Source organism: Corvus moneduloides, chromosome 10 (assembly GCF_009650955.1).
Source record: "Corvus moneduloides isolate bCorMon1 chromosome 10, bCorMon1.pri, whole genome shotgun sequence".
Classification (NCBI taxonomy): domain Eukaryota; kingdom Metazoa; phylum Chordata; class Aves; order Passeriformes; family Corvidae; genus Corvus; species Corvus moneduloides.
Genome location: NC_045485.1, coordinates 10,445,896 through 10,471,474, shown reverse-complemented (window position 1 = coordinate 10,471,474; position 25,579 = coordinate 10,445,896). Strand labels below are relative to the sequence as shown.

The window sequence follows — 25,579 nt, the reverse complement described above, 5'->3', positions numbered from 1 at the left end:
CAGCTGCTTGTTATTTGTTAATTAAGGTAACCCTTTCTTTGCTGAAACTTAAATTTTACGCTTTCTGTCAGTGAATAAGGATCACAGGACTCCAGGGAAGGTGACCAGAACAGCAGGTAGTTTATTCAGGTCATTCCTGTCTTCACCAGGAAATCTGGTTACAAAAAGCACATCTGGAAAGCCATGGGACAGATAACTTGTCATCATACACCTTCAGCTCATTATGCCTACCATACAATATCTAGGCAACTTTTAACTGAGATTTAGTTACAGAAGCTGTTGAGAATTGCAAACTTTGAATGTTAGCATTTAGGAGTTAGCTTGACTGACCTCACCAAAGAAAGTTTTCACTGTCAAATTGTTACAAATCAAAGGTATTTTTAATTTTCCTTACAGAATTACTTCAGGTATTAACCTATTTCTGTGGCTGTTTATACCTTATCTTAGTCACCTGCACTCATCTTCCTAAATCAAGGCCACAGCTCTGCCCACTTGCTGACTATCATACACTACCATCACTCCCAGAGTTCAACAAAAACTCAGGGTGCCCATTAATTCCTGCTCAGTACCTTCTCTTCCTTTGGCTTCCATAGCTGAAGGCAAAAGCATAAGCCCTTGGTTGGGAGGCCAGCAGTCACTGCAGAGCAGACAAGTGGCCTTCAGGCTTCCACTGATAATTTAGCATTTCCAGCAGCAGCTTCTTGCAGTGAACACTTAGCCTGGAGGTCAGATGAGCAGCTGCAGAGAACTGTGCAGAAGTGGTAGCTGCCACTTTTCCTTCGAGCAGCTAAAAGACATTTTTGATGCATGTTGCTGTTGGGGAGCTGGAAATGTGATCTATAAGGATTTATTGTTTGGGTTTTTTGTTTGTTTGTGGTGGCTCATTTTGGTTTGGTGGGGTTTTTTATGGTGGAGGAAAAACACCCCCACATTAAAATCTTAAATATACCACCTTGCACTTTGCCTCTTCAGGTGAGAGACAGGAATAAAAATGCTTGAACTTTTTACATATGAGGCAGGAATTTCCTTGTTTCTGGCCCCTGTGTTATCGACTATCTGGGATGCTGCTGTACAGCTGCCTAAGGAAATACAACCGCCCCCTTCAGTAAAACCGCAGTTTCTCTGCTCAAGCTTATGAAACCAAACCTATAAACATACGCAGGTTTTGGCCAGTTGTGTATCTGAAAGTATTGGCTGCCAAATAAAAGTCTTCCAACATGTCTTTTGGACTGGCACCTGCTTTCAACACACCTTTTGTGTAAATACTAGAAAGAAATGGAGGAATTAAAAGTGTTCTTCAATTCAGAATTGGACACAGCACTGGGGTTTAGAAGTGACATTGGGCTGAATAGTAATTCAGAAAAACTAAAATGCCTGTACATTCAACAGGGATGAGAAGTAGCAGGTTTTATGATATAAAAAGTGAAAAGACAAGCCCAAAGAAAGTGGCTATTTCTGAGAAGTTGCTCTGCATGTAATAAAAAACCGTGTTCTATCACCAACGCAAAATGATCTTTGCTACATCTCAGAAATACCTGGTGTGACACATAGTGCACAAAGAATGGCTAGGAAAAGCCTTTCTCGTTTTACAAGTTCCTGATGGAAAGCAAGCACTGTTTACATTTGATGAATGTACTAGGGCTGGCCACAAATGCAAAGAGGTAAGTTAAGGTATTAAAGCTGAGAAGAGATCCAAAAGCTGTGGCTGTATCAGAGCTTCCTTACAGGCAGCAGACATGAGGCACACACTCAGTGCCACTGGAACTTACACTGTAACACTGTCACAGGCAGAGCTGACAGCTGCTCCTGTGGTCCAGCAAAGCAACCTGGATCTTGTATAACAGAGAAAACAGATTTGGTGTCTTTGTACTAAGATGCTTTCAGGAATGAGTGAAATAAAACTTTGATCCTTTAAGAAGACAAGATTGCAGGCAAAGACTGCACAACAGCCATGGGACTAAGCTACACATAACAATTAATTTGAATAAATCATTAAAGAAAAGAGAATGCCAACAAAAATAAAACAAACATAGAAGCAGCACATAAACAGAAATCAATACTAAAAATTTATTCTGAAAAATTGTCAGTGATGAGTGAAATGATATAAGTGAAGAGGAGCAATGGGTGGTGTTTAGTGAGACTAGCCAGAGAGACCGCATCTTACAGGTCTGTTCTCCGTATTTTTCCACCTCTATGAGTAAAGGAAAACCAAATGTGTTACAAATCTTATTTAAATAAAAGAGAACTAATAAATCCCCTGAACAAGTGTGTAATGTCAGAACTCCCATTATCAGGCAACTACCTGCATTAGAGCAGCAGCTGGCATCACATATGAGGATGAAATTTGTTTTTCTGCACTCTTGCAGAACCAGTACTGCAGCCCAGCCAGAGGAATCAGTTTAATACTTGCTGGGTATGCTTTTTATTTGCAAATTAGCAGATGAATTTACCAGATATTATGAGTGGAGCAGCCAGGAAATTTATCTGATAAGTTTCAATATTCACTAACTTCTTCTAATGTTAGTTTGAATGTCAGTGGTGGGAATTCCTGAAATAACATGCTATGCCCTGTTTTCATGGGCAATTACTTTAAGCAGTTCACTAACCTGGCTAACCTGTGTTGTTAAACACAGACAAAATTCTGAGATGCTTTCCTTCGGTGAGGTCAGGGGAGAAAAAAAGTCAGGTAAAACCAGAAGGAACCTAAATTGTGAAAGGTCATAAGTCTGTGCATGAGGAATCTGATCCCTTGAGGAATGGGACTGTAGGTGAAGGGAGGAGAGAGACTTGTAGAAGTATTAAAGAAGTTAACTGTAGAATTTCCATGCTTTGTTTCACTAACCCACTTGCACACTACAGTGACAAAACCATACTGCTTGCATCCAGGCTTGGCACCTCCTCTTCTTCCTTTATTTAACCAATCACGTCTGTTTTGAATTCTTCAATCCTGCCTCCCTAGCCTCCCACATGAATTTCTCACTGTTTTCCTGAAAACATCCACTAATCTCTTCTTTCAGCTCTGGCTCTAATCCTGTACGTCCCTTCTCCCGTTTGTGACTGCAGTAGTTGCAGTAGCGTCAGTCACACTGATCACAATCTGCCTATGAGTACCAACCATTCTCCTCCTTCATTCAGTCCTCTCCTTCTCCAGACATATTGCCCCTAGGACAGACTTGAGAAATACTAACAACTATCAGTGATAATTGGAAGCATCCGTATTTTGTTGCTGTGCTGTTCATTCTGTATGTGATTTAGGCTATGACCTCCTCCCGGTAATCATTGTAGGCACACTGACTAATTCATCAAGGTTTTGTCATCTCCTTCCTCAGCCCTATGTTAATCACTTTAGTCTTTCTTGTTACGTGTGGTTGGTTCAGCTACTACCTGAGAAGGAGGGAGGGAGGCATAGACTCATGGGAGCCTTTATCTGCACTGTGGGTAATGAACCCTGGTCACTTCTCATGCAGCTCTCATTGCCTAAACTTGGATGTAAGAACATCCTCTAAATTTTAAGCCATGACTGGCACCTGAACAGCCAGAAGTCCCATACGCAGACAGCAGTGTGGTGTGCTAGAGGTGCTGATGAGCAGGAGCAGGCTGAGAGGGAGGCTGAGAGAGCTCCCTCCACTGAGGATACCAGCCTGGGACGGCAGGGATCCCAGTAGTGCTCCCTCCAGGCTCGCTGCTCTGTATTACACTCCCTGCAGCTGCTCTCAGACACAATATTGACTTGTTTCAGTGGGGAAACAGCTTCAACATGAAGGACCATGAATGCAACCACTGATAGCCATGTGGTTTTGAGCATTTACTCAAAAGTGCAGCAGACAGCCCTAGTTTTTTCTCAGAAGAAGGAAAATTAATTAAACTTCTACATCAAAACAATAGCTTTAATTACCAACTCACTGGATAAAATGCAGCAGCAGCAGCTTCTCTTCTGGTGTGTTGTACAGGCACCTGGCTGTGCTCTCTGGGAAGAAGCAGGAAGGGGAAGCCTGCCTGGCACTCATGGGGATGAGACTCTTTGAAAAACTTCACATCTCTCAGGATCTGAGTGTCAGAAACTCGTGGGGGTTGTTTCCCAATCTTTTAACAACCTCTTTGCTTATCAGTGGATTCGATAGTGCTTCAGACTGCATGTACAGTACAGCTTCCCTTCCTCCTACTTCACTGAAACAGAGAGAAAAAAACCATACTGCATATTTCTGGTTTTCTTTTAACCAGAACTACAAAATTAGCATGTGCAGGTTAATACTACTATATCTTGGATTTATTTGCTGCCCAGGGCGAGTTTTAGAACTTATTTTTTTAGCCTTGTCAACCTTTGGATTGTTGTCATTAATCTCTTTAGTTTCCCTCAGTAATTTTCTTCGCTTCAAGAGTTGCCTGTTTATTATTAAATATCTGGCTACTGCAAGTGCCCATGACACACAACAGGTAGGTGGTTTTTATCAAAGTTATGTTTCCTCTTGGTTGTGGCATCACAATTTGTTTTTATCTAATTATTCTTGAGTGCTGTAAGAAAGTTTCATTTGTAAATCTTGATTACATTTAATTTATAGCTGAAAGAAAAAGTTCTTTTCTAAAACTGCTAACACAGAACTTGATGCTGCAATACATATTTCACTGCTAGTGAAATTCAGAACTGGTCAGCAAGTCCTGTATAACCCTAAGTAGTCACTTTTAAGACTGGAACTGTCCTGAGCTGGCTGCATGCACTTGCAATAACTATCTTCCAGGTATTATGAGAGCTTTCTGTTTTCTGGAAAAGTTTTGATCTTTTACATGAATTGCTGAAAAACTGAAATTCATTGAATGAATACATTGTTGTGGTGTAGTTAAAACTTCTTAAACAGAAAGATGCACAAAATTCCATAGGACTTGTATTTTCTTTCAGCAGTGAAAAACTTCTGTGGTCCTCATGCAGTCCCTGTGAGATTGTGTAGTTATCAGAATTTCATATACAGGCATTCCATCTGCAGTGGAGCTGTTCATTACATGCAGTGGCTCTTCAGAATATTAAAGGGAGAAAGAAAGGGTGTCTGTTTTCAGAACTGTGTTTAAATTAGGTCCCAATCTGTTTCCCCTAAGACTCATTTATAACCATCTATGCTATTTCAATTTGAAAAGGAAAGAGATCAAATCAGCAGGGTAGTGTTTCAACAACGTACTTTTAGATTGTTCCTCTTCTATGTTGTCAGGGCAGTGTCCTCCTCAGTGAAAAATGTGTATTACCATTGTAGACATATAATAAAAACGAACAGATCATTTATTTTTAAAAGGAAAAGATTTGCGTGCTGTGGTGTTGAAATGAAAACCCGTTATCCTCACATAAACTCTGGAATAAGACCTTCCCCTCAACTGGAAGAAAAAAAAAATTGCTTCTTGAATATGTAAAAATACAGAAGTAATAGCACAGCTATTAGGGAGCTTTGTTAAATGACCACATTGTATCTGCCAAGACCTTAAAGCCTAAACATAATACGTGCCATAAATTCAGTGAAATCCAATGGTCACATTATCCACAATCCCAAAGGTAGCAGACATGACCTGTATCACTGTTTGTATGATATGATTTAAATGCTAGTATAGCTACCAAACACAGAGTTTTGGTACTCGTACAAGTATACCCATACTTCTCAGATTTTGGAAATCTGTGCATTATGGAACAGTGCATCTGACTATAAGAGAGAGGTGTCTTTTGGTACTAGCAGCAGCAGCAGATTTTTATTTCATACAAGAAAAATTAATTCATAGGTAAGTACATATTTGTTGAGTGCAACAGGTGATTTTCTGATTCAGAGGGCAAGGCTTTTAAGGCATCACATATTAGAAAAATAATTAATTACTGAAAAAAATTGTGACAGGCCATAAACAAGTAATATAAATACAAATACTAGTCCAACTCCAATAATGAAACAAAGAGGCAGTAGGGCCAGATTTACTTTGCATGGATTACTTTTGGATACACAGAACTAGACTTCTGTATTAACTGTGTTTTTCTGTAGCTGCAGTTGTTACAGTGACCCCCACTAATGAAACAATAGTAATTTAGTGAAACCCGGATTTAAGTGCATACTTCTTTTTTTGTTCCTCTGAATTGAAAGAGCTTAGACTTTGTCATGTTGATCAGAGTAAAATTTAAACACACCCAAAGACATGAAACAAGAGGCAACCTCTACTCTTAATGAAATTAATAGGCAGAGCTGGTTTATATTTTTTTTCATTAGGTGTAAGTGTAGAATACTCATTTGGCAAGTACTCACAGAATCACGCTGCAGGCAGTGATAAGGTTGTCTGAGAGCTTAACCTGAGCTCAGTCAGTGGTGCAGATGGTCCTGCTGGAGCTTGTGCATCCCAGTGAGAACAAGTTAACCATGTCAAGCCCAGGTATCACAGCAGTTTCATACTTCATCTGAAGTTCATTGCAAAGCAGTGGCAGTTTATCTACGTCGTGCCACCCAGGAAAATAATCAGATTCATTAAATTAATAGCACATTGACCTGATTCACTCTTAGACTCTCAGAGATCACGTCCCATGTTCATTATATAGAGTATGAAAGGCTGTAGATTTTAGGGGGTAGAAAGAAGCATTCATCTTGCCAAAAAAGCTCAATCATAGTTTCTTGGACTGAAATCTCACACTTTTTTAAAGCTGGTATAAGTGAGGAAAAAGTTGTGAATGTTGCCTTCACCTACCACTCAATCCTGTTAATCACATTATAGTCTCTGGAAAAAAAAGTTTCAGAAATTGAAGCAAGTTAAACCAATGACGGTGTTTGCAATATCTTGACAGAATTGCACAAAAGCATGTTCTTCCAGTTTGGTGAAATTTAGAAATATATCCTCTGAGAGAAGGCACAACCACCCGTCCTCCACCAGGTTCGGGAAAAAAAAAAAACAATTTTCCTCGAAGGAAAGTGAAAGAGATAAAAACTATTTATTTAACAAACACACAGGAAAAGGATAATAATGCTAAATAATAATATTTTGCTTTGGAGAAAAACAACCTGGGAAAGTGTTAGAGTCCTCCCTTTGGTCTCCTCGGAGCTGGGGCTTGGCCCAGGGCCAGGCCCTCTGTGCTCGGTGGAAAGTCCTCCTGATGTGCTCTGATATCGAAGCAGTCCAGCAGAAAAGGGAGAAAATCCAAAATTCCAGGAAAGGAAAAAAAAGTCCAACTCTCAGTCTCTCTCTGGAGAAAAAGAAACTGAACAGCTGGCCAAAAGCTGACAGGAAAGCAGCAAGCTGGGTGCTTCCTCGCTTCCCTGCCGCAGTTGAAAAAAAAAAAGGTATCTCTGTATGACCTTGAACAAGCTGCAAACTGCTTTGAAGAAATTTTTCTCAGTTTTTCCTTCCCCCACTCAGGCTCAGTTTGGAGGCATAGGAAGGCACAGAATTAATTCCTGGGCATAGGCAGCAATATGGGATACACATCATAAAGTCACCCCAAGACACGTTTTATCATACTAAGAGCCAAGTTGATTAGAGGCAGCTTCATTTTGTTCACACCTCTGCCAACGTTATCATACTTTTTAAAAAAAACCCATGCATTTAAGCAAATGAGTTTTGAGATTTTGTTTTCTGTCTTATCACAGATTGTATTAATTAACATAAACACAGCATCAAAATTGATAAGATTTGTGTTTCTTTTGGATATTAGTAGCAAATCAGAATCGTTCAAGAATATTTCAAGAATGTAAAATATGTTAAAATAAGATTTGTTGTGAATAAGCAATGACAGAATGTATTCTCTGGCATTAAAATAAGCAGAATGTACCCTGACATTTTAACTAGATAGTTTATGAATGTAACTGCAGGTGGTCATAGAAACAATACCAGATTAAAGAGAATAGGACATTTCTGTGACTATTTCAGATGAAAACACTTTTTTTTTAGACTATTGTTTTACTTTTCTAGTATCATTAGTCAAGGTAAAAACATACTGCTTTCTGAACTCTATTTTAATCCTAAACAATGTTTTGGAAGGTTTAGCAGGAATCTAAATCAACTTGACTTTCTTTCAAATCAAAAGGGCTGGGAAACAGAATGGAGTTGAAGAAATATATACGTTTACTAGAAATAATACATTTCCTGGATAGGTACTTTTGAAATTACTTTAGATACCATTAAGGTAAAATATTTACCATAATCAAATTGAGTTTAGTAGGGACCTATATCATAGTGTCATTTTGACCAAATATTTTTTTAATGTATAGATATGTCAGTATAGCTGCCTGACCAAAGAAACAAATTACAATAGGCTGCAAATTGCCTTCATTTTACAGCTGTAGAAATGATGTTACATTTGGGCAGTGTTATTATTGAGAGCAGAGGAAGAAGAGCAGACTCTGCTTAGAAGAATATCAACCAAATCTCCTGGCATTGCTCACAGCAGCAAAGTCTTTGTTCTCCTGTGGTTGAATAGAAGAGATGAATTTGAGCATTTGGGCTCAAAACACCTGCTTAAATCTGTTCTGCCAAACAGGAGATCAAAATGTCTTTGGTGGCCCCCAAAAATACCTGCAAGCCACCATTGTGTTGTGGGTGAAGCTAATCTGACTTTTTCACTTGAAGCACTCCCTCCTTCATGACTAAGAACATCCACACAGACTAACCTGGTTATTTACTGGTAGGAGGGATCGTTCTGAAGTGTCACTGTCCCTGTGTTGTAAAAGGCATGGCATAACACTGGTTCAGCTAGTGCATGCCTTACAGATTCCTGATAACCTCACCATATTTTTCTCCCTCTACTCTGTTTGACTTAGATCTCAGAAATGCTCCCCCTGCCCCCTTCCCCAAAAAAAAGAAAGAAAAAAAAATGAAAAGTTGTCATGCTATGCTGATTAGTTCTGTGGCTTACTGGTGGCTGGAGATTATTCAGGCATTTGAAATAAGTACTTTGTTATAATTTCCTGTAGTATTCAGAGACATTAACATCTGTGATATGAAAAGGTGCATCTTCAGCAATGCTACGTTGAAGCTCTCATGATTTGTAATAAAGAACACTGTACAGTGTGATACTATGGCCACTTGGCTTGTCATACATATACTTTTCTCTTTCCAAGACCCCAACCTGTTCCATAATTCAAGTTCTCTGTTGAAAAATCTGGTTTTCCAGGATCAGTAGTCCCTTTTCATTAACAGCTTTGCCCTTTACCTTTTTTAAAGTAGCTGAAAGTGATTCTGCAACAGTGGGAAATTCCCAAGCTTCTACCTTAAATATCTGTATTTAGGTTCAGACAGGCCACCCCTTTCTTAATCTCGTAATTCCAAAGACAGATTTATAATTTCTGTGGAGAGCTGGTACAAAGAATTTCGGAAAGTCTGCAGAACATTAGAAGAATGCCTTTCAAAAGATGAAAGTGATGTTCAGCTTCTGATCACGCACATCATCCTGACTACCTACCACATTTCGATTACGCTTGTACAGTCTATTTGATTTGTAATCAATCTAAAAAGGAAAACACACGAACAGCTACCAAGTTTTGATTAGCTACACGCATTTTCTATTCAAATAAAATCATGACATATGCATTTACTTGTAAGTTATGAACATCTTTGTCACGTTACTCTTCCCTTCAGAAATATTCAATATCTGTCTTGAATACAATCACTGAAAAGCTTTTATAAATTAAATTTGAGATCTTTAAAGGGGTAGCCTTTAAAAAAGGTTGTCAGATAGTGAAATGCTTCATTGCATGTGCTATGCTTTGTGGCTTGTTTTGTCAGTATCTGACTGTTGTTGCTCTGATGCTCTGAACGAGAATCACATTTGTTGATGACAAAAGCTGGTTGAGAAGCTTGACTGTGATGTGTGGCTATATCATATAAATAGGATGCCAAAAATACTTAATGAATGAGTTAAGGCAAGATTTACATATGCCACATCAAAACACTGGTGTCTTCCTATGTCGTGTTGCACTGGTTGTCCTGAAATGCCCAGCTAGCAGTTTGTGCCCAGCAAAAGGATGAGAGGAGCAGGCAGTGAACACAAGTTGTTTGTTAGATACAAGAAACATATAAAACAGACTGAAAAATTACCCAGTGGTTTATGGCATGAAAGCCTAATTTGCAACGTCTTTGATTTCATCTTTAAAAGTGCTGACAATTTCCATTTCTAGTTGAAATCTGTGGGAGCTGCTTGCATGTTTGTTATGTATTTAACTTGGACCAAATTTCACCAGCTCCCAGCTGTGTCACAACGTTTTTTCCATTCTTTTTAAAGGAGGATCAGATAACATCATACGTTTGGACTATTACACTGTACTGCACTAACAACATAATCTATAGTAAGAATAGGCATTGCCATCAAAAATGCAGTAATAATATAAATTTCTTAATAAATGCACAGTCATGAACATTTTTGCTAGAGTGGAAAAATAATTATTTCCTCGTTTGTCCTCATTTCCATAGCACGGGGACCAGTACTATTGTACAGTAGACCTACATACAGTAAATGAATAAGGAATTTTTTGTGGGACATCTTTTTAAGAATATTTCAGACTTTATATTGTTTTTTGCTGACTTAGTAGGCTTAAATAGTAGCAAGCCTATTGCTTTGCTGTAGAGAATATGAAACTGCCTTATTCTGATGCTTCTGTAATACCTGTGCCTGTATCTCTCTAAAATCATCTTCCTCGTCAGCACTGCTCACTTAAGTTATATGTATACAGACTAAATGCTCGAAGAATCCCTCCTTTAACAAGATTTCTTATCTTTCCTGCAGTCAAACCCTCAACAGAGCCTTAGTTTCCCACTGGCTGGCACTCCAGACCTGAACACAGACTCCTTGCTTTTGGGGCAGAAAAGCAGTCTGAGTTGTCTTTCAGTCCATCTCCATAAGGTAAAGTCCTTTGGCCTTCCCTGAATTTAAGGGTCTGTTCCTTAATCTTTCCTGAGTTCAGTCATTCTTCTTCATCAGACCTTGCCTGGTTCCTAGCTGTTGATCCAGGGCATCTTTTCATACCTTCTAAAACACCCTCCACCTTAGGAACTCTGCAGAATTCCTATTACCTGTTACCTGGGAATTGTTGTAGGCATTGCCCACCAGAAGAGATCTCACCATTCCTCTTGTGCTTTTCTATAGTCTCCTCTGACTAAGGTCCAAGCCTGTTCTTTCTAGAAGGTTTTCATAGTAAGTAGCCATTCTACCAGCATAACAAAGGTCCATCTAGAATCATCCTAAAGCCATGTCAAACCCATGGATAGGTGGGAAAAAGGCAGGATGCCTATCAGCTGTGTGCAAGAGCCAGTTTATATTGGGTTGACTCTCTGTCAGTAAATTACTGAAATACAGTTAGCCATCAAAACCCACCAGCCCAATCATCTGTCATTTAGCTCCTGATTATCAACTCTTTGATTTGTTTGTCAGCTCTCTGAACTGAATATATCCTGCCATAGCTATTGAATGTGGAGGAGTTCATCAGACTTGTACATAAAGCCTTGTGATTTTACCCTGAGTAATTCAATCAGTAAACGAAGGAAGGAATATTTCTAAGCAGATCATAAAAAATGTAGTTAGGTTTTTTTACATTTATTCTTCAGTAAAACTTGTCCGTTCTTTTATAATATTTTAAAAACACGATGTGAAAGAAGGTTGATGATTGCTACTGCTTACAGAGACTTCTGGATTTATTTACTGGTTTAATTTGGAGCAGAATTTGGTCATTCAGGGCTCTTTGGGCATTGTGAAGTATACCCCAGAATGGGTTGTCTTTTCTCTGCTTCTGTTTTTCATCAGCACGTAGCTAAAGACCTGGTCTTTTGGCAGCTATATCAGTGACAAAAATGAAATGTAAATCAAGAGTACCCAATAGATACTGTGAAATGAGCAATCTGAATATAAAGCCTTTAAACGTTGAGTCTTTTTGGTGTGCTGATCTAAAAACCCCATTCTGTACCTGTTAAACTGCATAGACAATGAAGGGAAATATTCAGTATTTTAGTTTCCAGTGAAGCCAATAACAGCCATGGGAGACTGAAAAAAGTCTATGAATACCTTACAAGATGAGGTCCTGATATTGCTAGTGATTATATTCTGCACATGGGTTCCAAATCCATAACAAAATCAGAAAGACATTTGTTTGAGGTATTTATAGAGCGTCTGTTTGCCTAACCATCTGTGCTCTGATTGAAGTATACACATGGTCCAGACTGAATAAAAACCATTTATATGGATTGGAATAGTAACTTTGACACTGTTACATCTAAAGATTTTGCTCCTAGTTACTTTGCTGACCTGTTTACTTGCAAAGGCAAATTTTAAAACTGTAAAATCTGAAAGGTAGCATGAGGAAAGAGTATGACTAGTCTGTCCACTTCAAAAAGGCTTTGAAGTTAAGACATGCTGTTTGAACATTGCATGCCTTTCAAAACTGCTTCTTGCTTAGGGTCTGGATTAAGCTGGCTGCCTTCCTCAGTTGCTGAGTAGCTTTTGGGTTTATTTGTGAGGGTAAAAGTAGGAAGATGCTAAGGTATTTTGCTCTGCTTTCACTTCTCCCATATTTCTATTTCAAAATGAGAGTTATCCCTTTTTTGTTGTTCATGATGTTCACTACAAATATTAGCAGAACACAAGAAATGTAGCTCACTATAGCTTGGCATTATTTGCACTGAGAAACCTCACTGCGTTTATTCACTTTGCTTCCTTCAAGATTATTTTTTTCATGGATCAGTATGTTTTATGTTAAAAATGCCAAGATTAGGAGTCATAATGAAAAGAGGAAAAGCAGCAGGCTGTAATATGATTGATTAAAAAAAATGGTCACTTATCATTTATTGAGATTGTTCCTTAGGAATGATTATTGAACAGCAAGTTTTGGGAAGCTGGTTATACTTGTTCAAGATGGTAGGAAATTGAAGTTTCTGATATTGTTTCACAAGATTAATTTTCTTTAGTGATAACCTGGGGAATTCTTTAAATTACCTCATCTTAGTTGATGTAGCACCATCTGCCACATCTGCAAAGAAGATAATTATTTTCAGGAGCATCTGTGGGTTTTTTGATTAAGTCTTGAGTCATCGAGGTCAGTATTTTTGAATTATTCAACATAGGAAAGATGAAGCAATTGGTTTGCATTTTGGACAGTAATATATGATGTGTTATTGTTATAGTTAGTGACATAAACCTCATAGCTATTTACTACAATCCTCTAATTTCCAGGAAATTTGTTTTTATTCTTTGTGAGTGCATATAGCTTGTAGGAAAAAAATTACCAGTTACAATTCATGAATCATTAAGACAGCACCTGGTGGCAAATGAGTGTGGAGACTTCTCTGTTAATAGAAATACTAAAGTGAAAATGGTGCTCTTAACACCAAATTGTAGGTTCAGGTTCCCAACTTCAGTTTCAAAAGCTGAATTATAGATTAGGATCTTTCACACCAAAAGAAAACTCCCAAAATGAATCATCCCTTAACAGAGATTGCTTGCTATGCCTGTGGCTTTCTGTGATACCTCCAAGTCAGATGAGTACATCTAATTCAGATCAGCATTCTCCATCACATACTAAGAAAGGGAGCCAAGCAAACTTGAGAACTGAGACCTGAAAACTTCAACAGCTTTCTTTATCTTGTAGTGAAAGGGCTCCAATCTGTGCCAGATGTCTTGAAAGTCCAGCACTTTGTGTAAGCTCTTAATGTGAAGTAACGAGCATAGTACATGAATGCAGAGCTATCACTTGATGATGAGCTGGCTACATTTCTGCAAGAGTTTCTTTCAGCTTCCTGCTATTGAGGAACTAATGAGAACCGGAAGCTTCTCAAAGACTGAATAGTTTTTCCCTGGAGTGACAATGAAAAATAGGTTTATATTACTGCTTTTGCTACAGAGTGAGGGTGGCAGAGCTGTATTGCCTGAGGAGGGTCTCTTAAGAAAACACCTATTGAAAATGAAAGCTTAGAAAGGGCGCCCATGGGATAAAGAATAGAGAAAACTTTGCCCTGAGAGTTGAAATAGTTGAAAAAGAGATGATTAAGTCCAAATCCGTGTTCTGTGTTGGAAGAAAGACCTGTACCCCTGAAGGTATCTGTGCAGGACCTCATACACTGCACCTCACTGAGTTATAGAAGACTCGCATTTGTGGTGTTGGATTCCTAGCCTGAAGAAGCACAGCTGATTGCTTGTTTTCCCATCAGCTGGCATGCACTGCTACAAATCTCCTTTGTGTGACACCTAGAGGGGTTCATGTACCTGACTGACCAGCAAGAGTGGCCAGGGGGGTTTCTCTGTGCTTCTTTTAGAAATTGTGTACCCATGAACTCAATAAGGAAAAGGCTGTGGAGTCTGAAACTGAATGTAGCTCTCCTATTTTAACACTTCTTTTTTAAAATTTTTCTGCTTTTCAGTGACTGAACCCTGACTGGTTGAAGCTGTTTGCAAGCGGTGGGAGCCCAGAGTTCCTGTCCCTGGCACAATTCAGGAGTTGAACTGCAGTGCAGCAGGAGAATAGGGGTTCTGCTCAGCAGTTACAGAACAGGAAATGTAAACCTAAGACTAAAAAGCTCTGAAGTGTTAGAGATACTTGTAAATGCATTGTCCCTTGTCCTGTGAAACACAGTTGCTGATTTTTACTGTGCTTCAAGTAATCAGCTGGATGTGAAATACAACTCTGAGGACTGGGATAGGTGACAAGAGGACTTAGGTTTACCAAATTTTGGGAACACCAAAGGCAGTTGGGTTTCCTCTCTGCACTTCAGTCTAAGTGGGAGCCTAGTCTCATTTAAAACATTTAATGGCATTCTACATTTCTTTCAGTCATCATGTACTTTTAACAAGGTTTTTTATATTTACAAATGAAAAGTAGGCTTATTTTGAAAAGAACACAGATTTTAAAGGATTAAGAAGCTTTTACAGATCATTTCACTTTCCGCATGACTTGGAGGAGAGCTTTACTTCTGTATGGGACATGTCATGTGCTACCCCTTGCTGAAATACTGTCCAGAGATAGCACAGGTTTGTTGATACTCCAGAATGTCACTCTTTAACTACATTTTCCAGCTATGCTTCAATGTGCTATTCTACTTGTACTGTTTAATTAAGTTCCAAAGGAGGCCTTCAGGTAGCCAACTTGTTATTTTTGTTGCTGTTAAACTCAGCAACACTTGCACTGAAGTTCAGTTCCCTGCCCACAGTGGAGCTGAGAGCAAATAGTCATTAGCAGCCCATCCGCTCCTTGTAGGGTGAAGCAGTGGCAGAGCCACTCGGTCTTCCTCTCACTGAAGAGCAGGAGAAAACAACAGGCCTTGTACTTCAACCTGCAGGTCAGCCTTGATCTGTAATTTTCTATTAGATGGCAGAAGTGATGCATCTTATAAAAAGAGGCAGTGCACAGCTTCTGTGGGGAGTAGTGGGCTTTACTTTGTACAGAGGCTTCATCTCAATATGGACTTACCAAGGAGGATACTTATGTAAGATTTGACCATCTGAATATGAGGTTCCTACTTTAAATGAAGATAGAAAGCCAGAATTGACTTCATGTGTTTAATTTCCCTCATTCTGTTAAAGAACGTGGTATAAGGCCTATAAAATGCTAACTTGCTTTGGGAAATGCCTGAGAAGTTACTGCCCAGAAATGTTACTGTGTATCTATATCATCTGAGCAGGGATGCAGAATTTTGTACACAGGCAAAAGTCTTTTTTCTAAGTACAAATGATACTGATATCTTCCAGAGTATTACATACTTTTCAAGTGAAGTCAGTTAACCCTCTGGTCTCGCTTGTGCATCTGTATTCAATCATCCCACGTGATTCATGATGCTTCCCCCCAGCTAGCAATTAGTAAGTGCTAAATTAGTTTTATAGTTTTTATTCACTCTTCTAATTCTGGCACATCTAGATACTTTTTAAAAATTATTATGGAATAGCACCACACACATCAGCAGAATTCTCTTTGACAAAGTTTTTTACCAGTGGGAATGCATATATTCATAGCTAGTCCTAAACAGCATCAAGTGAAATGTACATGCATGAATCTTTGAGGAAAAGGTAGCCTTAGTCATGCCTGACTGTGGATTTTGGGAAAAAAAAGTGAAAGTGGCCTCCTCTTAACATACTGATATATGTTCCAGTAAAGGTGACTGAGGAAAATGCATTTTAGGTTTGAGCATAGCGGGAAGTTGCACGTGGTCTGTTACCCCATTGGAACCGATGAGAGATTATTACTCCAGCCATGGTAACCTGGTCAGTCTGTATGGGCCATCACAACATGTTCCACATATTCTCATAGGTGACTTGCAATAATTAAAAGCACTCTAGAGACCCAATCTGAGAAGCAGAACATAATCATGTAGGATGCTTTTTCCCAGTATGTTTCTGGATAAATAGTCCTTTAGCATGTGTGGCCTTTAACTGTGATCATGTCATGACCAGAAGGAGAAGCTTCATTAATCTTGGACCAATGTGATTATTATACAATGGAAGATCTTAGAAGACTGGCCTGAACTATTCCAAAAGAAAAGTATGAGGGTTGGGTCTTGCCGTTTGTGCAAATAATTTGGCTGGGGGAACTTGTTTTTATGGTTTTGTACTTCACATCTGCACAGTGCCAAAGTAAACATACTTGTTGTGTACCACTCACAAAAGAGAATATCTGCACGACTTACCTTTGCTCCAAACCCAAAGTGTATCGAGCTATTCCATCTGGATTACAGAATAGAATACTACCTCTTCTGCTGTGTTTTTTACTTTTCAGTCACTACCCCTTTACTACCATCCTGGCAGGTAAAAACACAGCAAATATTTCTGTTGTTTACCAAGCTGAATGAATGCAGCAAATATTTCATTTGCTGCTCCAAGCTGCCTGCTTATGAAAACAAGCTAGTACCACTTTTTACAGTGGCATTCAGGACAGACAAGTCTGTTTACAGGCAGTTTATGCTTTCCTCTCATGTTCAAAAGACATCAGTCTGCTATTTCATATCTAAAGTGTTTAGCTCAGGACAGTCTTCCAAAAAGGGAAAATTAGCAATAAATGGACTGGTAACATCAGCAAGGAGGCTATAGACAGCTTCTTGAGTTCTGAGTTACATCTCTCTACTGACCTGTGTTTTGGTATTACTTGAGTTATTTATGTAGCTGAGTCACTGGAAAGGTTTTTGGGGGCTTGTTTCTTTTTTGTTCTTCAGCAACTTTGAATCTCCACTGATGCATGAAGTCCCAGAGCACCAAGGCAGCAGCACAGAAAGTTCTGCAAGCAGTTTGGGAAGCTCTGTCACAGCATGTAAGAAGGTAACTTTTAAGTTGATGTTATATTCAAAGTCCTATATATATATATAGCTTTGCTTTTTAGCTTTCAGCTTTAGTGAGCAATACAAAATTTAAGTGATACTTAGAAAAGGTTTGATACAGAAAAATAACTTAGTAGGGCTGTTATGGTATATTGCAATTTTTGTCCGCCTGGTCTATACTTGTCTGGTCCCAAAATACGTTATACATATATGGGAGATAAACTCCCATTGAACATTTCTAATTTACCTCATTATCTGATATTTCATTATATGAAATAAAAGCAGTGCATAGCAGGAATACCTTCAGGACTGCTCTTCAATAAATGGCAAGTTTCTGGGACCCAGACAGAGCTTTGCTTTTCTCAGGTCAGTACAATGGAGGGTCCTTCATGAAAAAACTTTGACTGGAATGGTTTTTACAACAGGAGGTGATATAGACTGCTGTTACTGTTTCCTAAAACTAGGTTTATATGTACTAATTTAATTTAGGGCATGTGGGGGAAAAAAGGTGACGCCTGTGTGTATGTATGTCATTAGGAGGGATCGGATGTCATTTTGTGCTTGTAGCTAATTTCAGTACAACTGATAATACAAAGGTGAAGACCTTTTATTCCTCCTGCCTAGGACCTTGTTATGGCAGTACAGTCTGAGGGAAGGGGGCACTACCAGAGACTATTGAGGAAGACTGGCTGCCTTTCACCTCTCACTTTGCAATAAACCTCAGAGCTCTACTGTCTCCCACAGGCATAATTCTAGAGCTGAAAAATGCTACAGCATTTGTTTTAAACCTTCACATTTCATTCAGTCTTCCTATAATTCTGACTTTTAATAATATTTTCCATTTGGGTTTGAATTTTTTTGTTTGTTAGATTTACGTAAGAAGAGAGAAGGATAAAACATGTAGACGCTAAAGATTTATTTTCCTTATCCTGAAAACCACACACAGAAATTTTGTTAGATATAATATCATTGATGTAAAAATAGAACTCGATAAGACAGATGTGTGTGCTGGGACTAGGCTTCTCCTTCTCACCCCAACATGGCTAAAAGATAAAGTGTCAATATTTCATTTGGTCAAAGGGTTCATTTGCAAGATAACACTTGATTTTTAAAAATGCTGCTGACTGTAATTGGAATCCTCATATAGACAGAAAATCTACTGTGTGGGAAAACATCTTAAATTTTCATTTAATCTCAGAGTAGTTTACGTAAGAGTGAAGGACAGTGGCACAGCACTAAGTGCCACCACTGCCTTTACAAGTGCTCCTGCTTGCTCATGATCAGAAGCATCACTCCCTAATTTTAAAGTGTAGCCTGTATGGTTGAGAGCTGCTTCACCTGTCCTATCCCATATATTTGAGCTGTTCATTGTAACATGAGTCGATTTTATGATTGTCAGCACACTAAAAGAAGTTACTCACTTCTGACAACACTTCTGAAAAACAGCAGGATTTTTTGGGCTTCTTTACACCATTGTCAGAGAAAGTGTTTACCTTTTGTGTATGTGTGTGGAAAAGAATGAAGAATTCTCTTCTAAGCCTCTGTTAGGTGATTTTTAAGTTAGATTGCAATTGGTGGTGGAGTGAAATGCTGTGGGTTTCTGCTGCAAGGGAACAGTTTAAACAGTTGACTTGCAGGTTTGAGTAGTTATATTTGGCATGAATGGCTCCTGTCAGGAACCATATGAGTTGTAGCCTGTTACTACACAGACCAACCTAAACGAATGCAGAAGATGTACCCCTGGATATCTTATTTTATTCTATATGTCCCACTTTCCTATCTTTTTTTGAAGAGTGGTAATTAACCAAAGCAATTAAGATGTTCAGTCACGAAGACGCAGATGTTTCGTTTGTGGAGCAGAGCCTTTTTAATGCTGTCTCGGTTATAGATATTTACTGTATTTTAATGTCTTGTGATCTAAATCAGGGAGCAGGAAGCTGTTACACTAAACTCATACACAGTATTTTCCTCTGGGAAAGAGTGACTTTTCTAATCCACACTCTGCTAGAGGCTGATTTAGTTCATTGATTCACAACACACTGAGTAATGCTGATGGCTGAGTCTCTAGATGAGAGTGGAAAACTTTTTTTGGAACCATGAATTACTGCTGATTTCACATTTAGTGCATGATGCAGATTCATCCTGAATTATTTTCTGAGTGTGATGATCCTGCTCCAAACCAGATATGCAGCAGTATAGTGTGTGCAGCTGTCACATGAGTATGGTCAATGAATCAAGTTCTGCTTTCAGTTGCTTTTCAGTTTTCAGCTGATAGCAAAAATCCTAATGATTTGTCAGTGGGACTGGCCCTGCACTTATCTTAATTAAATAAGAATGAAGAGAAGTACAAGACAGGAGGAAGAAATTTTGGCAAATGATACTGTTTGCCTTAAAAGTGCAGGACTGCAGACTGACAGCTGAAAGAGAAGAGGGTTAGTTTTATTGTCATTTGGTACAGATCACCGTAGTATATTTTGAAAAAATGCTTAAATGCAAGAATGGCAATGGGAATATGCTGGTAGAGATACAGATCCGAAGAATACCAGTTCTCACATTGCTTATGATTAATTAACTAGCTATTTTAATTTAGATCAACTCCTTCAAGCTTATACACTTTTGATCATTGCAGTCATATATTATTTTGCTATAAGGATTTCAGTGTATTCCTTTAAAAGTATGAATATCCCATTAAGTTTTCATGCATATGCAAACTCCCACTATCTAAACACATGATACTATTTAACAGGAAGAATTGCCTTACAATAGCAAGAGGCTGTAAGAAATACTCCATTACTCTTACCATATGTGTGTCTTTGACCACAGTAATACTGCCTGTTACCAAAGAAATATGCCCAAAAGTTCACATGGCTTCCACAGATACATTTTTGCACAGCAGATGTGTGTAACCCAACCTGTGATCAGCATTGCAGGGTGGCCCAAATTCTCCTTCCTCCACAGAAGTACTAATGGGAGAGCTCTGAGCAATATGATGTCTATAATGGTGCTAATGCAAGAACTTTTGTTTCATGAGATGGAGTTTAAACTGATCCAAAGTTTACCCCTCACTCCAGCCATCACTGCCTCAAATGTCACCTCCATCTCCTGAGCACCACTCAGACCTGTGTAAAACCAGATGATGTGCAAGGAGGCCTCTGGCACATGTTCCTGCATTCCCCCATTCCCACAGCACTTTCTTTTTGGAGTAATTTCTGGAGCCTTTCCAGATGACTTTGAGGCAAGCTCTGTTCCTTAGATTGCAGACCTCTGCCAGCTTCTGCTGTGTGGACTCCAGTATATCTGATTTTGTTTTTCTCACCTGTTTTTTCAAATCCAAATTGCTGTAAATTATTCCCCCCAACCTCCAGTATTAAAAATGCTATGCATATTCACCCTTCTTCACGTTTCTGGATACATTCTCAAGTGTGTGTGCAGAACTACTTAGGCCCAGATAAAACGTAATCCTACTAATGTTGTTCATCTGCTTGAGGTTACTTAAAAATCACATGCTGTCCAAAACTTCCATGTAATAATTTCTACCCTTGACTTCAAAGTCTACTATGAAAAGCTGCATACAAAAAATTAAATGCAATATAAAGCCTTGGAACTCAAAAACCAGCCTGGAGTGACTCAGGCTTGGCAACCATGACCTGACCTGACCAAAACATTTTTTCAGGAGAGTTATTTCTTCTGCTGCTGCTTTACTAGTATTTCCTTCCTGATAAAAACATCCTCTGAAAGAAAGATAAAGCTACCAAGGGTCATTTAACATCCCACAGGAGACAAAGCAGTAGAAGTGTGGACTGCCCAGCTCATTTCATGGGTTTGTCATGTACAATATAGATCTGCTGTGATCGAGCTGTTCTGAAATGCACGCCAAGTTCTTCTGAGACAAAGACAAGCAGCACCAAGGATATCTGCAGCTTGTTTCTACATGATAAATTTCTGTCTATCACAGTTTCTCAGAAACTATCTGAGTTTTGGGAGAGAAAGATCTAAAGTGATTAAAGCTGAAGACAAATTCACTGTGATTTTAAGGAAATGGAACAAGATTGCTTGTTACAGCAAAAGCTGTTTGAGATAAAGAGAACTGTTTCCTGTGTGTGCAAAATTATGTTTTAACAGGTAATTAGAACTTCAGCCTTTAAGGATGAGAATATCTAGAGTCAGATTAAGTCTTAAATCTCATATATATATATGTGTGTATGTGTGTGTTTTTATATATATTCAATTCTGTATGTCTTCATAAAGCCTCAGAGGATGTTAGTTTTTCAGAAAGAGGAAAAGAAAGCCCAATTCTAGATTTTACCATCCAGTTCATAATGCTTAAAGATTTCCTTAACAAAAACCAAACCCACACAACAGTTTATTACACTAACAGGAAATTGTTTCTTTGGGATGTGGAGTATATTATTTTCCCCATCTAGTCTCAGAGTTAGTTATGATGGCAGGAATCTTTTTGCACTGAGACGGAAGGCTATAACATTTATTGAGTTCAGAGTCATTGCACTGGTAAACAAGATTAGCTAGCAGCCCCCAAGAAGAGGCTGGTGTTCATGAGAAGCATTCATGAGCCTTTGGCATACTAAGAACAAAGTCTTTGGGCACAATACTTCCTCTGAGTATTTTGTGAACCATAAATTTGTATTCTAAAGCTCTTTGGAAGAAAACCCCTAGCAGGGCTGTTGTATTGAGAAACAACAACAAAGGTGGAAAGTCCCTGTGGAGGGCACCAAAAAAAGGGCACTGAAGCAGGCCAAGCTCAGGGGCTTGTTCCCTACTACCTCCTCATCCCTCTGCTGCTGACTTTTATTCAGAAATCAATATAAGTATGATACAGGGAGTGAAATATTAACTGTGTAAGTGACTTTTTACCAGAAATATAAAAATTACAGTGGGTGTGGGTGGTAATAAGCTTGCTTCTGTGGTGCTCCCAAGTGTTAGAAAACTGTGTCACCTGGCCAGATCAGCTTTCTACGGTCATTAATCTTCCCTGAGAAGTGAGAAGGCCTCAAAAGTTGTTCTCACTTCTCTTCCTAAGGAAGGGATCTAGGCTTAGAGATCAAGTGTCGTTGAAGTAGGACAAATATGTGTCAATACAAAACATGCAGTCAGGTGAAGGAAAGTACTGTAGATAGATTTTTCCCCCCCAGGTATAGCAACAAATTTATATTTTTAAATATCATTATTAAAATAAAAGTCTAAAAACTAGAGTACAGTCTATTTCCATGTAATACAAGACTTGCAGGAAGTACAAGTAAAATATACATTTGTTTTACAAACATACTTCTTAACATTGCTGCCTGGGGAACATGATAAGCCATAGAAAACATTCTGGAAGTAGCATCAATGGTGCAGCAATATTTTTCCTGCTGTTCCCTAGATGTTTTAAAGATCCTGATGGTCCCTCTTTTTCATGGTAGAATATTAGTACAGAGGCAGAAAGTAAAGAATTCAGTTTAATCTAAGCATCAGGTTTGCAAACTGGCTTTGCCTCTTTAAAGTCTCCAGCTATCTGTAGCCCCATTTTGGCTTTGAGCAGAGGCTGTGGCGCAAAGCTGTAGGGCTGAGTCAACACAGATTAAACCCAAAGTCTTGGTCTCAGGGTGCTGAGTGACCTAAGGACTCACTACAGAAAGTCCAAAGTACTTCAGTTTCTCAGAAAACAGAAAGACTTGTTTAAGAAGAAGGAGTTTGGAGCCTTGGAAGTCCCAGAAATTAGGCTGCTGGCAGAGTGAATAGTACTGATCTACTGTGGAGAGAAATACAGTCAGTCATAAAGGCTGCAAGTTTGTGTACTCTGATGTAATTGAATAATTAGTTTTCCCAACATCTCTGTTTATCATTTTAACACAGAACAAAACTCATAGCAATATTTTCCAGTAAAAATATTGAGCTTAGGCATTTCCTTCAAGCATCAAACATCTATCTCCAAGGACTCTCAGTTATGAAAGAAAACAGGCTAATACTTTAGGGGATATATAAGTGATTTGACTTAAGGTGCAGTAACTGGACGGGTCCAAACCAAACCATCTTGTCCATCTTGCTCCCCCCACACCCCCAAATTTTGTCAGCAAAATTTCTGTTGACTTACTACAATAGGGTTCAGGCCTCCAAAGCACAATAGGGCTCAGAAAAATTTGTAATGATTTTAACTATTTTTAACTTTTTTAACAGATTCTCTGCAGTAACAGTCTGCTAGAATCAACAGACTACTGGCTGCAGAATCAGAGGACACCATGCCAAATTGGCTTTCTAGAAGACAAGTCAGAAAGCAACTGTGCCTCAGTAAGTACTCACTGCCATCTCCTCTGGAGAAAAGTTCCTTGAGAGCTATATGGGTGGGGTGCGGGGCTGACAACAGTACATGTTAAACTAAAAAGTCTGTAATTTCCACCTTTCTTTTAAAAGCAAACATACAAACTAAAAATACAGATTTCTATACAGAGCACATTAATAAAAATTACTGTAGAGGTTTCCCCACATTTGGCTTTCAGATTTTGCTGGCTTTCTGTATTTTTTAATGTTCATAATCTGCAACTCACAAGAGAGAAAAGTAAGCCAAAGAGAAAAGTATTCCAAACCGTAACTAGTTAAGTGACAGGTTGGAAAGAGAAGATGTTTAAAAGGCTGCTCAATCTTCCTGAAGGCAGAGAGACACAATTAAAGAGAAAAAACTCTTTCCATATTAGATGAGGAAAAGCTGCTGAAGAACTCAAACAGAATTATTTTGCACTTGAAATTAAATTTAAATCTCATTATTGTGGGTTATAATGCAATTAAGATCAGCTTTTGTTTAACAATGTGCATGAAGAAATAGGAGTTATGTTGCTTTACAAACTATCTACATGAAATTGAATTTATTAGTTTTTTACTTGATGAAGGACTCAGAAGAGCACATCTTTACTTATTCTGTTTGAATGCTATTCCTTGGTCTCAGTGAGCAAAGAAGGGCTTTAGAAAAGATCAGTTTTATCTCAGGTAAAAGGTCTCCAGCACTACTTGTGCTGCGCACAACCTAAAGACCAGCTGAGGGCTCTCATGGAGTCTGCTGGGATTCCCTCAAGGACACAGACATTCAGCTCCAGCTGATGAACCCAGCCTGCTGCTGCCAGGAACCTGAATCTCCATCCCATGGAGGCGGTGGCCAGAGGCTTTGCATCCTGCCTGAGGTGATGCAGAATGCCTGAGAGCAGCAGGAGTGGCACAGCAGTGTCATTGCAGTTGTGAAATTTAGGAATATGGTTAAAGGTTATTGGGCTCACTTCAGTCATACTGAGCACTGGTCTATCAGTTTCCACAAGACAGAGTGAGCAAAATACATAACCTAATCCCAGTGTGCAAGTGAGCAACCTTACAAGGTGAGAACCTGAACACATTCTTAACCAAAGCAGGTTCACTGGGCAGATAATCAGTGGTATCCTTGTTGTTTGATATAGGAAGGGATTAATTTTAATGCAAAACATATTGACCACAGTCACTTAATTTTACTATTTAGTATTTAATATCCTAAAAAAAAAGGCTTATTTTCTCAGAGGAAATTATTATTTCATATAATAATATAAAAATTAATTATGGCTTGCTTTTTGACCAGTTGAGCTTTGACTTTTTGCTTATTTTTCCAGAGGATCTTAGAAGAAATTATATCTATCTCTGATAGGCTGGACATACCAAGCAAAGATAATTTGTTATAGAAAGATTATGTCATTGCTACCCTCCTTATTTCAGGCAACATTGTCTGATTTTGCCATGCTGTCTACTTTAAAAGGTTAAACTACCTCAAAGAGCTTTTTCCTCTACACCAATATTATAAGTGGATTTTTTCCTCTTAGGAGGATATTTGTCTATTTGCTAAACTTTTCATTAAATTACTTCAATTAACAATGGTACAGTTTAGCAGCAGTTTACCACTGAGATTAGAATACATAGTTTCCTGCTAATATAATCAGGTAGTACTTTAAAAGTAGTTTAATTATGGAAGTCTTGTTTTGTTTGTTTCTACTGAATGAGAACTTAAACAAAATCCACCTAATAGAAAAAAATACATGGATTTGTGAGACATAATCACGTATAAAGTTCACACAGTGATTTATAAATGCAGTTAAAATTTCTGTAGTGTGACATTCTTCTTACCCCATGGAGAGACCTCCTAAAATAAATGTAATTTCACATAAAAATATATTCTTTTGCTAACTACACTATTGCCAGCTTTGTTTCTCTGGACCTACAACAAATGTTTCCTGCTTTGGACATGCTTTTAAGAAGACCTTACTTGAAAAGAAAAAACTGGTAGATACTTTGTCCCTACCTTCTCTCCAAAGATCTAGATCTGGATTAATTACCAGTGCTGAGTATTTGT

The 25,579-nt window shown here is 38.5% G+C and overlaps 2 protein-coding genes across 12 annotated transcripts in view; one reads left to right on the top strand and one right to left on the bottom strand.

Moving 5' to 3' along the window:
* DAW1 (dynein assembly factor with WD repeats 1) overlaps positions 1-25,579 on the bottom strand; it is a 269,838-nt gene that overhangs the window by 182,169 nt on the left and 62,090 nt on the right. The gene's annotated exons all lie outside the window — the stretch shown is intronic.
* The window catches only part of SPHKAP (SPHK1 interactor, AKAP domain containing), a 66,083-nt gene that overhangs the window by 2,470 nt on the left and 38,034 nt on the right, over positions 1-25,579 (top strand). For 4 of the 8 annotated variants that reach the window (XM_032119023.1, XM_032119022.1, XM_032119025.1 and 1 more), the window contains exons 2-4: positions 10,724-10,840; positions 17,122-17,224; positions 23,398-23,508. In XM_032119023.1, coding sequence (XP_031974914.1) covers positions 17,141-17,224; positions 23,398-23,508 — 195 coding nt within the window. In that variant the 5' untranslated portion in view covers positions 10,724-10,840; positions 17,122-17,140. The remainder of the gene's footprint in view (positions 1-10,723; positions 10,841-17,121; positions 17,225-23,397; positions 23,509-25,579) is intronic. The other 4 variants (XM_032119021.1, XM_032119020.1, XM_032119026.1 and 1 more) reach the window with 1 other exon arrangement.